This window comes from Dermacentor silvarum, chromosome 9 (genome assembly GCF_013339745.2).
Source record: "Dermacentor silvarum isolate Dsil-2018 chromosome 9, BIME_Dsil_1.4, whole genome shotgun sequence".
Lineage (NCBI taxonomy): Eukaryota > Metazoa > Arthropoda > Arachnida > Ixodida > Ixodidae > Dermacentor > Dermacentor silvarum.
The window spans coordinates 119,224,370-119,239,918 of NC_051162.1; the positions used below are offsets into that span (position 1 = coordinate 119,224,370).

General features: G+C 45.1%; 1 protein-coding gene across 1 annotated transcript in view; it reads left to right on the forward strand.

Annotated features, from left to right (window-relative positions):
* The window catches only part of LOC119464163 (ATP-binding cassette sub-family C member 3-like), a 64,108-nt gene extending 50,539 nt beyond the window's left edge, over positions 1 to 13,569 (forward strand). Inside the window, 5 exon segments of the mRNA XM_037725015.2 lie at positions 223 to 369; positions 3,421 to 3,579; positions 6,780 to 6,946; positions 7,791 to 7,985; positions 9,823 to 13,569. Of these exon segments, the coding sequence (XP_037580943.2) occupies positions 223 to 369; positions 3,421 to 3,579; positions 6,780 to 6,946; positions 7,791 to 7,985; positions 9,823 to 9,952 (798 nt within the window). The 3' untranslated portion in view covers positions 9,953 to 13,569.
* The last annotated feature ends 1,980 nt before the right edge of the window (positions 13,570 to 15,549 follow it).

The following is a 15,549-nucleotide window of genomic DNA, read 5'->3' on the forward strand; positions in this document are numbered from 1 at the left end:
GTTGAAAGACTGGACTTGGCAAAAAAAAACTCAGTTGTGTAGGGTTTTTTTTTTTTTTAGAGCATGATGAAATTAATAGGCAGCCATAGGGTCAGTTGACTCAAGACAATGGTTAATAGGAGATAGCTGGGTGAGGCCTTTGTCCAGCAGTGGACTATGATAAGGCTGCTGACGATGATGATGATGAGAGCAATAAATGGCACTGCACGCAACTGTGCGTAGGCCGCATGGGACATTCCGGAGTCTAAGCCCCCCGTCGAGTGGCCCAAGGATGGTGAGGTGCAGTTCCGGGAGTATGCAACCCGGTACCGTGAGGGACTGGACCTTATCATCAAGGACATCACGGTCTCCGTCCACCCCGGCGAGAAGGTACGCTCCTGTTTAGTTAGACTTCTTGAATGCGAGAGCATTTCTTTGGCTACCCCACCTCACTTTGAGTCTGTCTGATCGGGATATGATGACCATGTAAAAAGAACTACACTCCTACTGAGGAATCACATTAAGGCCTGCAGCGTGGTAGGCAAGTACCTATCCTCAGCGGCACGCCAACAGTTGACAGTGGCGCGGAATACGTGCCACTGTCAAAAGGTGTGTCTGCATATGTGAATTTGCACGCACAACCTTCTTAAAGAGATCACATGGTTGAACAGAAAGGGACATTGTTGAAGCCTTTCATATTTTGAAGTCTGGTGACAAATGCATTGGTACACAAATCGCCTACCTGGAAGGACATGTATAATGTGCCAGTTTATTGATGCGGCGCCTCACTCTTCAAGTATTGTTATTGTTTTTCTGTTGTCACTCGTGTTTAACTGATGCACTGCATCATTTTTCAATATCAACAAAACAGAAAAACAATAACCACGTATGTTAAAGTGACGCAGTGCATTGTTATTTATATTTTATTATTCATTCTTTATTGAATAGCTAGAACCATTGTTTTGTTTTATGGGTAGGTAGGCGTTTCATTTTTCTTTTATTAAGTTCTCTCTTATCCCTGCTGGTTTTTCCATCTAAACTTTCAATTCTTGTTTTTAAACTTTAAGTTCAAATTTTTTTAATTTGTAGTTTTAGTCTACCTGTCAGCGCTTGAGAATTCTCAGCCAAGGTCAGAGTACCTTACCAGAAATTTGGCGTTCCACGCTTTCTGGATTGCTTGTTCATTTCTGCCACAGATTTGCATGGCTGGGAAAAAAAGTGTGTGGTGGTGATATGGTTGTTTTGGGGGGTCTCGGTGATTCGTTGTTTTCTGCCCACTTTATCATGATGGTGATACCTGTTTGCTGGTCTCGTGATGTATATAAACTTATTAGATCCTGAAAAAAACACAGTTGGGAGTTAACGCAAGTCCGGTATTCTCGTCTCGTCCTCGTTTCTGTTCTGCTACTATTTTGCCTTCTCGGCCTTGAACCAACTCGCCCCTCCCCCCCCCAAAAAAAAAAGTTTTATAAAGTAAAAAATTTACTTTCGTTAGCTTGCGCTTAAAGTACAACAAAATGAAGGGCTAACTTGCATTGCTTAAATTTTGTGCCAGACCCTCAGCACTACTACGTCACCGTGGCACGTCACAGATTTCAAAGTATTCTCGCGTATTTGAGCCAGTGTGGCTCAATGAAGGTTCTCAAAATTTGCTGAATTAAACATTTGGCTCCTTTAGAATACAGTATAGCCCATCTTTATTGATAAAACATTAACTAGGCCCGACGAGAGGCCGTCAAAATCTGTGATACCACGATCAAGTGGTGCAGGAAGTTGAACAACGCTTCGCCACTTATCTTTCGTTTTATCACCTTTCCTGGCTTATCAAACCTCCTTTCGTGGCGACAGTGGCTTCTTTAGAATTGTTGAATGATAATTTACAATGCTGCTCAGGTTATTTTTTTTCTTTGGGGTCGTTTTAATCTCGATTTACACAGATGCTCATCGGCACAATACACAACTGCTCGCTCCTGTGTGCTTATGCGTTTTTCATACGTCATGAGCAAGAACATATAGAGCATCTTCACATATACATGCTGGCACTCATCCGAGTGCTTCAGCTCACTGTTGCCAGGCCGCTTTTCCCGAAAGTGTCCAGCAATGGTCTCGAACTGTTTTTGCTTGATAATGTATTGAATTAGGTTTATGTTTGCGAATCTGAACTCTTCTAGTAAGCCGAAATTACAATCAGAAAAAAACTTGGGTATCCTGACACCATAATCACTAACGTAGCAAATACACTCTGCATCTGGCTGCTATTGTCGGTCAAGCCTAGCGAAGCCTATGCCAGTCTGCCCCATGCTACCACGGCAAGCCCTGCCAACCTGTGAGACAATTGGGCAGCCGCATCCTCTGATTGGCTTCTGCCACATGGCTTGGGTTGCGTCCCCATAGGTGACTGGTATAGATGTCTGCAGTACTTGCAAGTGCGTGAGCTGCCTTGTGCTGTCCTTGGCTGGTAAATGGGCACGTAGAAACCCATTTCCACATTCTGGTGCATGTTGGTGTCGAGTGCTGTCCTTACAGTTTAGTACATAATGTTTTGGTGTATCAGAGCTACATTGGCGTGTTTGCAAACATCACCACAAAAGGCCCAGAGCAGTAGCAATCGCATTCAAAACTCGGCTAGTCTTTGGTGTCACAGTGTAGACCAAACCGTAACAGCATTTAAGATGTTTCACACTGATGGAGGTGTTATGATTGGTGTATGTAGACCTGCTGTGTTGACTAGACAGATAATACAGTAGAATTTCATTAATTCAACACCGGTTAATTAGCGATTCCTTTAGTAGCAGCATTCTCGGCGTAGCTTAGGGAACGGTGAATGCATTGAACACACATCTCCCGTTGAAAACGCCTATTTTCGGCCTTCTCTAGAAGGATTTTCAAGCAATAATGGAAACTCGCTATATCTGATCACAGTTTTTACCCAATTCTTATGCGCATCTTCTTTTTTTTGTGTGTGTGTGGAAAAATGGACTAGAAACCGCGGCCGCATCGTTTGTATGCTATGCCGCATAACACGGCTGTACTGCGGCGAAGCTGACTATAGAAAACCGACCGCCATTGTGCGAGACATGTTAGACCCGTGGCCATTTTCCTTGCTAAAACTCGGGTGCGCCTTAGATTGCGAGTTTAGGAGCTTTAATATCATTTTCGTATTAGTTTTCTATATGGACACAGAATGCGGGCGTATGTTTGATTTGGGGGCCTGCTAGAATCGGACAAATACTGCCAAATGAATCAGCAGTGTGTTTTGACGTTTTTTTTTTGTATCTTTTTTAATTCGACCCGTTGGCTAATTCGATCACTTTCGTCGGTCCCGTCAGGGTCGAATTTATGGAAGTCGATTGTTTTAACATTTTAGCCTTTTAGGTTAATTCATTGTCTTTAGCCTAAGCTGTACCAGTGTCTTGGCTCATCCCCCACCCTATGCTCTAGGTTGGCATTGTGGGCAGGACTGGCGCTGGCAAGAGCTCACTGATGCTGTCCCTCTTCCGCATCATCGAGCCCGCCCAGGGCACCATCATGATTGACGGTGTCGACGTCACCAAGATTGGCCTGCACGACCTCCGCTCCAAGCTGACCATCATACCACAGGCAAGGCCCTCTTTTTAATTGTTAGGGGCGGACATTCGATGAAGGGGTGTTGTTTCCATTTGTCCACGAGTCCTTAGATGCATTGTCTGCCTGCAAGTCAGTGCATTTACCTCTTGAACATGTAGACAGGCCTGGCACAGCCATGCCGACCTGTCGCCAAACCATTTTTAATGAGCCTCGATCATCTATGCCATGCTGTCTTCAAACATTTTACACAAGCCCAGCTTATCCATGCTTGCCAGTTTGCCACTTGAACTAAATAGAGAAATCTCGATATAGTGAACTTCAGGGGACCGTGGCAAATTGTTCGTTATATTGACAGGTCGTTACAGTGGAAGCCCCAAAATTAACCATTCCGTCCATCAACCCATCAGTTCATCAGTTGTCACCGTATGAGTTATCCACAAAAACCGCACTGTTGGCTCTTGGGCCACGCTGTTGCTATTTTCTATAGATTCCACTGCCACGCACCACCGAAACACCGTATAGTAAGAGTGGTGAGCGCAAAAATGACGCTGATGCCAAGAAAACTACCGACAAAGAGCAAGTTCAATGTCGCCTCCAAAATGCAATGTTTCTTTTTGTTTGTTTGTTTTTCACATTCCTTGTCGTGGTCACCTGCACTATTTCAAAGCGCAAGCTTTGACACTGTGTGGCATCCCCGCAACACAGAGGTTACGTCTCTCTGCGTGCATAGCCGTTATGGCCACAGAAAGAAGGGTGTAAGAAGGACGATTCACACCTCCGTTGCTAGGCGACATGCATCTGGGCGGCGCATGCGCTCGCAAAACCTGATGCATTGTCGCCTCTGCAATAGAAAAAAAAAGTCCCCTTCTGCATTGTTCTCCTCCGGCACTGTCTCAGGTTTTCCCGAACCCATGCGCCATGGCGTCTGTTTTCTACGCCTTGTCCCTAGCCTACTGTTCCGGCTGCTGTGACGGAAATATAAGAACCCCCAGATTTCGGAATATAAATTCGTAGTACTCGGGCGTTGTTAACATGACACAGAAACTTGATAATGATCGTTATTCTGAAAAGATTGGTATTCTTAAATTTGTAATACTGAAATATTTTCACGTTAACGCTATAAGCAGTCAGCAGGATTCTCAAAAGTGTGTTAATCTCAAAAGTTTGTTAATTTGGTGTTTATAGTATGAAGTTTCACTGTAGGCATGTGCAATTTAGTAGAAAATTTTGAACAATGAATCGAATATATTTCTATTTTATTCAATGCTCAAATTGAATAGTTAATGCTAAAAGTACGAAATAATTATGGAATAGTTTTTGAATAAACAAGAACCGACCTGCAAGCACTCAAAAAAAAAGTCTAAAATAGGAAGGGTTCATTTTTCTCATTTTCTTCCTTCGCCTACCCGGATCTAATGCATAACCAAAGCTTTTAGTCAACGTCCAATTTTTCTCCCTCCTTAGGGGCTGCAAGAACGTCTGAAAAATCAGGCATTCCGGAAAAATGAATGCATGCCTTTTACTGCCTCCAAGGTCTCAAATCAACACAGGCACGTCCAGAATAGGTCTGAAGGCCTGCCAGTACACTTCTTATTAGGCGTATCGGTGCTCGTACTGCGACAGGAGACAGTGGGTGTACATGTGTGTAGTTAAGTCATACAGTGGAATCGTGTTGATACAATCTTCACGGGAACCGGAAAATAAAGCATATCACCCGAAAATCGTATTATCCGAACATAATCGTATACAAGAAAAAGACATGGCATATAAGAAAAAAACGTAACTTGTATTATATACTGTTTCACGTAACAGTGGCCCCCTTCCATTCTTGGTATGCTTCACCATAATACATTGCGTATGCTTTACCGTGTAACATCGCTACATTGCGGCGAAGCTGACTTTCGGGAACCGACAGTGTGCAATGTCTGATGCCGTACTTTCTGCACTTCGAAGCCATTGGCGAGGATCACATAGACGGAGTCTGCGCCATTACAGGCACCAGCTAATTATTTCAATGAAGAGTGCAGCGCCGAATAGCAGGAAGCTTGTTAATTAACGTTTGAAGCAGCTAGGCCTAGCGTTGCCGAGGTTGCTACTAGAGCTGCAAGTGGATCAGCATGCGAGAGCGCAATACTAATCGGTGTATGAGATAATCAAAATGGCTTCAATAATTGCCATTTCAGTCCTGCAGTCATGGGAACAAGTCCAGGAAATCGGATAGAGAAAGGTTTCAGTATCCAAAATTTCAGAAGTCCTCGTCATTGGCTCTATGGGGGGTACGTGATAGTGCCACGAAGGCGTACAAAAAATTGGTTGTCGACTGTATACTACTCTCCGCACATTGCGCCATGCCAGCCAAGGGTCATGTCAGATAAATCTCGGAGAACGCAGTGAGACCCCAATCGCGGTGTCCAAATCCACACCCTGCGAGGGCTCTTTCCGAATAATAAGACGCCGATCTCAAAGGCTTTGCCTTTACTGGTGTCATGCCCTGAAACTGTCATGCCAGAAAGACGTGATGCCCACTGTGTTTTGAACGCCATTTATTTGCCCCATGAACAAGGGAAGAAAATGGCAAAGGACTTCCACCAAACTTCACAGTGCGTCTGCGATTGCTGGAGCCTCTTATCAGTACCTTACCCTCCACAGCATGGAGGTTGCCTCACAACAGGGCAGTGTTGCTTGCGCTCGCTTTTCACCAGGCAGCAACGAGCAAGTGATCGAGCTGGACAAGCCACACACGCTGCGCTCCCCGCTTACTCATTCCTCCTGTCTATGACTCGCACGTAGGTTTGCTGCGAATACTCGAATATCATCGAATCGAATAGTGAATGTTCGAATAATTTGATGCACAAGTCGAATAACTGCTATTCGATTTTTGAAATATTCGATATATTCGAGTAGAGACTCGTGCAGTGCCGCATCTCGCCTGTGCCCTGGAGCCCCTCATGTTCAGTGCCATCCAAGCAAGCGTATCACTTCGTTTTCGGTGCAAAATGAGCGCCGAGCGTGCCACATAAGGCCGGCCCTGCTGACGCGGTAGTGGACTTTGTCATTGCGACTGCTTCCCAACGTTGGTGTTCCCCGACAGTTATTTTGCTTTGTGCAGTTGTTTATGTTTGTGCACTTTGCTTAACTTTGTCATGTCAAAAAATGTTGGTGATGGAATGAAATTCTTAACTCTGTGCATTTTTGTCGGATGTCTTTTTCACTGCCACTCTCCCTTGGCGCAGGACCCAATTCTGTTCTCCGGCACTGTGCGCACCAACCTGGACCCATTCAAGTCCAAGAGCGACGAGGACATCTGGGCAGCCCTGGAGCTTTCGCACCTGAAGACATTCATCTCGGGCCTCGACCGGGGCCTCGAGCATGAAGTCCAGGAGGGTGGCGAGAACCTCAGGTCAGTTCATGCTTTGTTCCTTCAGCCTTCCTTCCATTATACTCATTTTAGAGCAGTGGTTGTTTGTGCATCATGTAAAACTTGCATCACCTAGTAGTAAACACGTAGGAGAGGGGACACAGTCAGCAAACATAACTTCCCAATTATCGTATTTACTCAATTTTAACATGCACCCTGTGTCGGTTGGCTCAAGAGAAGAAAATAATGTGCATTGAAATATTGTGCGTACCCGATTTTATAGCTGGAAAAAAAATTCTATGCTTCTGATTTTCGCAGTCAGATGAAGACAAAACCTGCAGAATTTACCCTCCCAGTATATGAACTATCTCTGTCCACAAACCACGTGTCAACGTCCATGCGGTCCATTGCATTCAATATTCATAATTTCTTGAATGGCTATGCAATGGCTATGGTGACCCACACCTTGACTAACCACTTCACCAACAAGCGACATGACTGTTGCCGCTATCTTAGCATGTAAAACACTGTATCTTAATGATTTTTTTCATAATGAAAGCGGCACGTTATCACCGCCGATCTACGAGAAAACTTGTTCTATCGCCAATTTGGGAGGACATGTGACAATGACACTAGCTATGACAGTGGGCCATTCCCAATGCCCCGAAAGCAGTATGTTTTTGGGTCAGATTGTAATGCCCTGGCCATTTTGGAACCTCTGCTTTTTTTTTTTTAATTTGCATGCTAAGAGTTCAGCAAATGTATTTCCGGGGGCTGTACCACATGCTTAATTCAGTTTTTTAGCACCTTCACAACCCCAAAAAAGTTGTCCACAAATGCGGTACTGGCACACCGACGTCCAATCAAGCGTTCTTGAACTGCGCAGTGTGGGCCAACGTCAGCTGCTGTGTCTGGCACGGGCACTGCTGCGAAAGTCTAAGGTGCTCGTGCTGGACGAGGCGACGGCTGCCGTGGACATGGAGACGGATGAGCTCATCCAGCAGACGATCCGGCGCGAGTTTGCCGGCTCCACCATCCTCACCATCGCCCACCGGCTCAACACCATCCTGGACTATGATAGGTTGGTGTGGCGCGCGCGCGCTGCCCCCTCAGAGTTTCTCGGTGTATTCTTAGCGGGAAAATTTTATTGCAATTAGCATTCTTTGGGAACTTCACACAGATTGCGGTATGCCTGTTTGTCTGTGCCTAACTATTTTCCCGCCAACTTGGGTCACTGGATATGTAAACTGGGTATGCATTATGCTCTTTTTTTAGCCTCTTTCACACCAGCTTTTGCACAAGCAGCAGCAGTACCTTGATGAGGAAGAAAACTCCATGCGGCTGCACGCACACCTCACACATGAACCGTGTCGATGGCGGTAATAATATGTCGCTACATTGCTTCAACGCTAATCACAATAACTAAGACATTCATCGTGAGACTGGTTCTACCAGAAATTCTTTCTTTGCTTTCCCCTACGTACTAAACATGGGAATCGTAAAAGGAATGCCAAAGACTAGGGTTGAAAATCTCTTGGCAACAAAGGTGCCAACATACATGTGAATACAAATTTTCAGAAAGGGCATTTATTTGTCCTTTTATGCAACACCAGCTAGCCGAAATACACACAAGCTTCTCGCTCGCGCCCGAGCTATTCACGCTGTCAGGTGGCACTTGCATTGTAACACTCGCGCTGTGTCTTGTCGTAGCTGCGCAGCTGCGACACACTCTCTCCATCACTTGTGCGTAATGCTGGAAAGCCAAATGCCAGGAGACACGTCGAACGTTGGAAGGACGCGAGAGAGCTAAGCATCCCCAGAAGACAAACACTGAATGAGACTATATTTTCAAATTACCAATACAATCAAACCCACTTATAACGATCCCAGGTATAATGAAAGCTCAGTTTTATCTCAGTTGCAACCAATTCTAAATTATCACAAATGAAGATAGCATGATGGTCATAATTCTCAAGCAGTCTATGGTAGCGCGTCACAGATTGAACGAACGCGTCTTCGCTCCAAACTCCTTTAGAGCAAACGCGGTAGTACAGTAGACTTCCGTTAATTCGACTCCACTTCGATTTTTCGCTTAATTCGATCCCAACTGAAAATCCCAGCTGACCAGTGCTCGTTCATTTCTATAGGCCCAAACATTCATTATTTTGATACTGAAATTGGCCTTTGCCAGATAATTCGAACTTGGACAGCCAGCATGCACGTGCTTGACCTCTATGGCGACCCCAGTGGCAATCCCTAAAGTGACAGTGACCGTCCCGGCGGAACTTAGAGGACAGTGAATGCATTGCACATTCATCACTCGTCAAAAATGCCTCATTTTGGCCAGTCCTAGGAAGATTTTCAAGCAATAGTTGTAACTCAGACTGACCGATTACAGTATTTAACCAATTGGGCACACACTTTTTTTTTAATGGAAATCGGGCAATTTTTTGGGGGGGAGGGGGCGTGAAAACTTTTTTACCGCCCCCTCGCGCAGCGGTCTCCGAATTTTTATGTTGCGAGGTTGGCAGGTATGGTACTGTCAGCCCTGTCAGGGTCGCATTAGCACTGTACGACTGTGGAAATGATCACGGCGACTTCAATAGAGGTTACCACATATTGCATCAAAAACTTTTCTCGAAAGGCTGGATTTCTGTATGGTGCATGAGAGTGTGCAATTATGGAGCCGTGAAGGGAAGACGACTGTCCTGCGGATACATGGCAGTGCACCGTTGAACCAAATATCGTGTATGCGTTTTCTTTTTGTTTTTTTTTCACATGTCTAGCAGAACGTTTTGTCTCATAGTTGGCCACTTTCTTTTGCAATTAATTTCTGTGTGAAACTTAAAGCTTCCAATTTGACGCATCTACCCTAAGATCAGCCAATCAGTTTACACCAATCGCCAATTGATGCGCAGGATCCTGGTGCTGGAGCAAGGGCGAGTGGCCGAGTTTGACACGCCGGCCAGCCTGCTAGCCGCCGAGAACTCCATCTTTCACGGCATGGCTAAGGACGCGGGCCTGGCCTGATTGACGATGCACAATTAGCCTATGTTATTATTATTATTACTATTATGCGCATTGTTCACCACCACCATCCTTTTAGGTCCCTTACCTTTTCCTTCTACTCTCACTGCACACCCTCTCCCCTTTCCCTTTCCCCCCATCTCACCGGACATACGTTGGCACTTATGGCGTGCCTTAGATTGCAGCGGGGTCCCTGTGAGGAAGCTGTGCAGATTTATCTTCTAATTTAAAGAAAATCTATTTCAGCATGAGTTCCTCTTAGCCCCTGTGCACACTACATTGCTATGGAGAAGCACATTTCCCACGCCGTCAGTGAGCTTACGAGCTTTTGTCTCAGGACTGCTCTGTGTGAAATCTTTTGTTCTTCTTTCCTTGACCCCTTGCTCCTTTTAGGTGGGTTGTGGGTTTGCTGATGTGGCAAAAGGCAGGGTTTCTCACCTTTCGCATGTGGAACCCACGCAATAGACTTATGTTGTGTCCTGGAGCTTTTGTGGCTCGCTGAAGAGCTGAAGTTCATTGTGAACATCTGGAGGGTTGGGTTAGCGTCATAGGAATCTCTGGAGGAGTGCAAGGAAATATGAACGCGTTTTTCTATGAATACTTAGCTGGTGAATAAAATACACGGATCCATATCGTGCAGAGGAGCTGCGAAGAGTCGCTCCTTGAAGTTTGTTCAAAAAGGTGTGTTAGGTGGATGAGGTAGTTTCTTAGGAATCTCGGAGAAGTGTACATTTTAAAGGCTTTTGTAATGAGCGTTTTGTCACAGAATAAAAACAATTTAGTCATAAAGAAGTGACCCATGATGTTGGCACGTGCTGGTCCTGCAAGTGAGAATGGGTCTCATTGCTAAATTTCTTAAGGACTGTGGCACTTGGTGTATAAATGCTTGCACAAGTCCTCATACTTAACTTTTTTAATGTTAAGTTCAAAATTTGGATCCACGATGATGAATGATCGTACGTCAGGCTCCCTGTCGAGAAATGAACAGGCTTCAAGGGCCAACATTTGACGCAAGTGCCTGAGACTTAGTGCAGCTGCTCTTTGATTTCTTGTCATTATATGCTCATGGTCAGAATGATGAATGTATGTGCTAAGCATCTAAGTTTCTGTGTGTAGCGCAGAGCACAAGCTGTGCTTTGGTCAGCTGACCCAGCTCTCTAAACGGCAATCCTTGAGGTTTGGCTCGATTTCCAAAAAGTGCAAGGCATTGCTTATGAGCGCCATCTATTATTGTGGTTGAAGTGGGCTTGCTAGAAAAGTTTCCAGAGGTAAAAAACCAGTGAACGGATCAATCATTAGTGCTCTATTGGTTACTTGAGCAATCCCCAAATCTTTTTATAGTCATAATTGCTATAACCTGATCTAGCTTTGGTGCTGGTTATCTGCAAGGCTTGGCTCAATTACTCAGTCAGTTGGAAGTGTTGCTCACTAGCGCCACCTGTTGTAGTTGACTCAAACTCTGCAGGGAAGTTTCAGCCACACTCTGGATAGCTGAAGGGTTTAGTTGCTGCATAACAACGCCTCATGGTGTTTGTTAGTGCCACACATCTATAGCCAACTTGAACTGAAGATTTTTTTTTAATATAAGCAATTAGGACTACCATATTAAGTGAACCTACGAAGCATCTGGGACCTTGTGCCATTTATGCTAATATGCTGCACTCTGGAAAAACTGGGCCACTGTTTATTGGCATTGCCATAGTACAATAAGATGCTGCACTGTTATTATAGTCATTTTTCGAGCCAGCTATTGCTTGTTCAGTCTCGGTTTGGGCATTGACTTAGCATTGTACATCACGAGGACTTTGTAAAAGCGGAATGTGAAAAAACTTTACTATAGTATCTTTGCCTTGATGTTGTGTTATTGGTCATAATGAGGATTTGAAAGTATCTTGTGTTTCTGGCTTTCTTTCCACTAAATAATGTCCCATTACTCTAATTTATGGTGTCACATTTGTGGGGGCTGTAATAATGACTGCCACTCATCATAGTGTTTATTGTATCAGTGCATTTTTATTCCCCCCCCACTCGTAATGTTCTGCCACGTGCGAACAAAAGTCACGGATTTGTTTGATAGCTCCCGCATTTTTCATTCGTTATGCTACATCATTGTACTGTTCACTTTTGCAGCTGTTTGTGTGTGTCCAGCACTGTTGATATTTGAATAGGCCTGAAAGGTTTCACCATGCACATTGGCCAGTTGGCACGGTGTGTGTGTGCATATCTTGTGTATTTTTTTCGTGGAATTTCTGCAGCTTCAGCCTCAAAAATTTAGACGGGGTTATTTTGAGAAATGCACATAGTAGTGTTCTTTAGGCTCGTTATCCTTTTTTTGTGCATGTGTGCGCATCTCTGTGTAGTGTTGTCCAATCTTGGAAAAATGCAGTACATTGGTGCTCAAGTGCTCTTTGTGGCCCGATTCTGTAACCCATTCTGGCCTTGGCAGTGGTAATCTGTAAAGATTGGCCCAGGCCTCCATTCAACATAAATTGTTGCAAACCAGTGCCACCTGTTGTAGCTAGGGTGAACTAAGGCAGGAAGGTTTGAGCACTTGACGTGAAAGACCTGCGTGCTTACTAACCTTCAGCGTACGGCCACTGATGACGTCGTATAGGCTGCAAAGCAGAATGTTGAAATTGCATTGGCTTAAATACTAAAGTGTTGTTCTCCTAAAGAATGGACAACACTGTACACTGTTTCTTCACGTGGCTAAAGATATACCAGTTTTCGATCAGTAATTTGAAAACTTTTGAGCATCTAAACCTCATCAAGCATTTCATCATTGTGCAACACTATTTTCACGATTCACGAATGCAGGGGAAAAAAAGAAGCTTAGGTTCATGTCGACGCACCACTTTGGTATTGATATCGAAAATTTGCACACGACTGTGCAAGTCCTTGCACTGCTTTTGCAAATTGGTACCCAGTGAAGGTCATTGGCATGTTGTCAAAAAGCATTCTCACACTTCCTGGTGCATGTTTCAGCAAGCAATACGACATTCACAGATGTACAGTATGTACGATCTGCAGATCAATTATATGAAAGACGGAGTTGTGACAACTGTCACTTCCGTCACCTGTGTACTTGAACAGAAAGGATTCAAGGCAGGTGTCAAGTCCGTACAGGAAGGGTTAACAAGCAAGCTATAGTGGTGCTCGTCGTATGACTTGCAAATGTGGCAATACAACAATGTGCATCGACTCTGTATTCGTACATTTTTGAAGTGGCTACTTGGCGTGCAGGGACTTATTACCTTCCAGCCACAAGTATAGTATTCAGCTGCCGCCAAAGGATCGTTTTGCAGGCAGCGCAGGGCATTGTGAACGCATCTTTTTGTCTTTTGCAATTGCTCTGATAAATATATAAATATATATAAATATTTAATAAGCATTTTTTCACGAGTACGCATGCTAGAAAAAAAAAAAAAAGGGCTGCTTGTGACAGAGCCAGTGTGATACCTCTTTCGCGTACTTTGTACCATAGTTTTTAGGACATTTGTACTTTATTGCATTCAGGTTGCAGATCAGCGTTTTGCTGCTCGATGCTGCTGCATGCACCATGCGGGCAGATGGAGGCACGAATGTCCAGTTTTTTGTGTTTTTTTATGACACTTGAAATAAAATGACATTTTCATGAAGGTTGGCCGCAGTGTCGTGCTTGTGTTCAGACCAATTTGAGTTGACATAAATCTTGGCTTCAATTACTTCTGTTGGATCTGCTGGTTGCCACGATCTGATGTACCAAGTGTCGCATTTGACACAAAGCAAGGTTTAAAGAGGAAAACACCTTCTGTGCGGATGAAACCAGCTGTATGTTATTGGCAACCTCCTGAAGAAGCTGCTAGTAATTTTTTTAATTGGTAGTGATTGATTCAGTTATGTTTGTATACTACAAGATTTGCAGAGAACATTTGAAAAACATATCCAGGTCGCGGCGGCCGCATTTCGATGCAGGCGAAATGCAAGAACGCCCGTGTTCCATCCATTAGGGGCACGTTAAAGGTACCCTGACGGTCAAAATTAATCCGGAGCCCCCACTACAGCGTGCTTCATGATCAAATTGTGGTTTTGGCATGTAAGGCCCCAGAATTCATTCCTTCATTTAAAAAACATTACATTACTTTCAGTTGTTTGCTACGCCCTGCCTTTTGGGTAGCTCTTTTTTTCTCGTATCAACGAAAGCCTCTGCAACAAATGGGTAAATGGCGGGCAATGACAGAATGTTTGAGCTTTCTTTTCAACTTGGTAAAAAGGAGCTACGCAAATGGTAATGCGTTGCAAACAGCTTCAAGGGGTGTTTTCAAGGGATCTGTACAAACTACAGTTCTTTCTGGGGTTTTACGTGCCAAAACCAGTTCCGATTATGAGGCACGCCGTAGTGGAGGGCTCCTGCTTAATTTTGACCACCTGGGGTTCTTTACCGTGCACTACAACGCAAGCACATGGGCGTTTTTGCATTTCGCCTCCATCGAAATGCGGCCGTCGGGGCCGGGATTCGATCCCGCGACCTCGTGCACAGCAGCGCAACGCCTTAGCTGACTGAGCCACCCCAGCGAGTTGCAAACTACAGTTAAACCTGGATATAACGAAGTTGACAAATTCTCGAAAAACTTCGTCATAAAAAGGATTTCATTATATGCAGGTTCGGCACGAAAATTAAAAAAAAAACGCTTACCGTATTTACTCGATTCTAACGCGCCCTTGATTGTAACGCGCACCCATTTTCCGTTTAGCACTCATCCTTGGAATGTCACACCATGTACTGGATGCGTGTCGTTTCGCACAAGTGCGAGGCATCGGAAACGAAGAGCGAGCGTCACGATGGCGTCACAGTGTTACAGTAGATCCCCGCTGTTACGTTCCCGGATGCTGCGTTTTCCCGGCTGTTACGTTGTTTTTGGCCTGTCCCGGCACAGCTCCCATAGAACCCAATGCATTGGTAACCCCGCTGTTGCGTCGCAACTGTGGGGGACCGTTCCCGCATCATACGTTGCGAACTGCCACCCCGCACCGGCCCGAGCGGACATTTTGACTTTTCACGTCACTTGGCTTGGTGGCTTGCCGATGGCATTGGCCGCCCAAAGTGCCGGGGGCGACAACTATGACGTATTTTCGGTTTCCGCCAGCAAAAGTATGGTCATTGAGATCCGTATTTGCTATCTAAAGATGGTGTCTATGACCCGTTGTGGCCCCTAAAATTGATTTTGGCTCATAGATATTCGTATAAAGTCCAAGGGCGATAACGCAGTCGCCGCGCGCCGTATGCTTTATGGTCGAGTGAAAACGTGCGAGGGGAGTCGACGACCGCGTCTAAATCTTGCGCGCACAAAAACGAAAAGCAGGAAGGAAGCGGGCCTTCTTCCGTTGCGCTCGAGGCACCGGCGAGGGAGCGAGGTGGGAGGGATAGTGGGCGGCGTTGTACTGTACTCTGGCATCAACTGCGCACTGCCCGGCGGGTCGCGCGGGCGTATCGTAGAGAAAGAAATTGAATTCCTTTCTCTATGGCCGTATCTTGAAAGCGATCTGCGTTGGGGAAGAGCATAGGCAGAGTCTAGGCAGTGTAGGTGCGTCGGCGGCTCGTAGCTTTGTGCGTGCTGTGTGTTCTCGGCGCTCGGTTT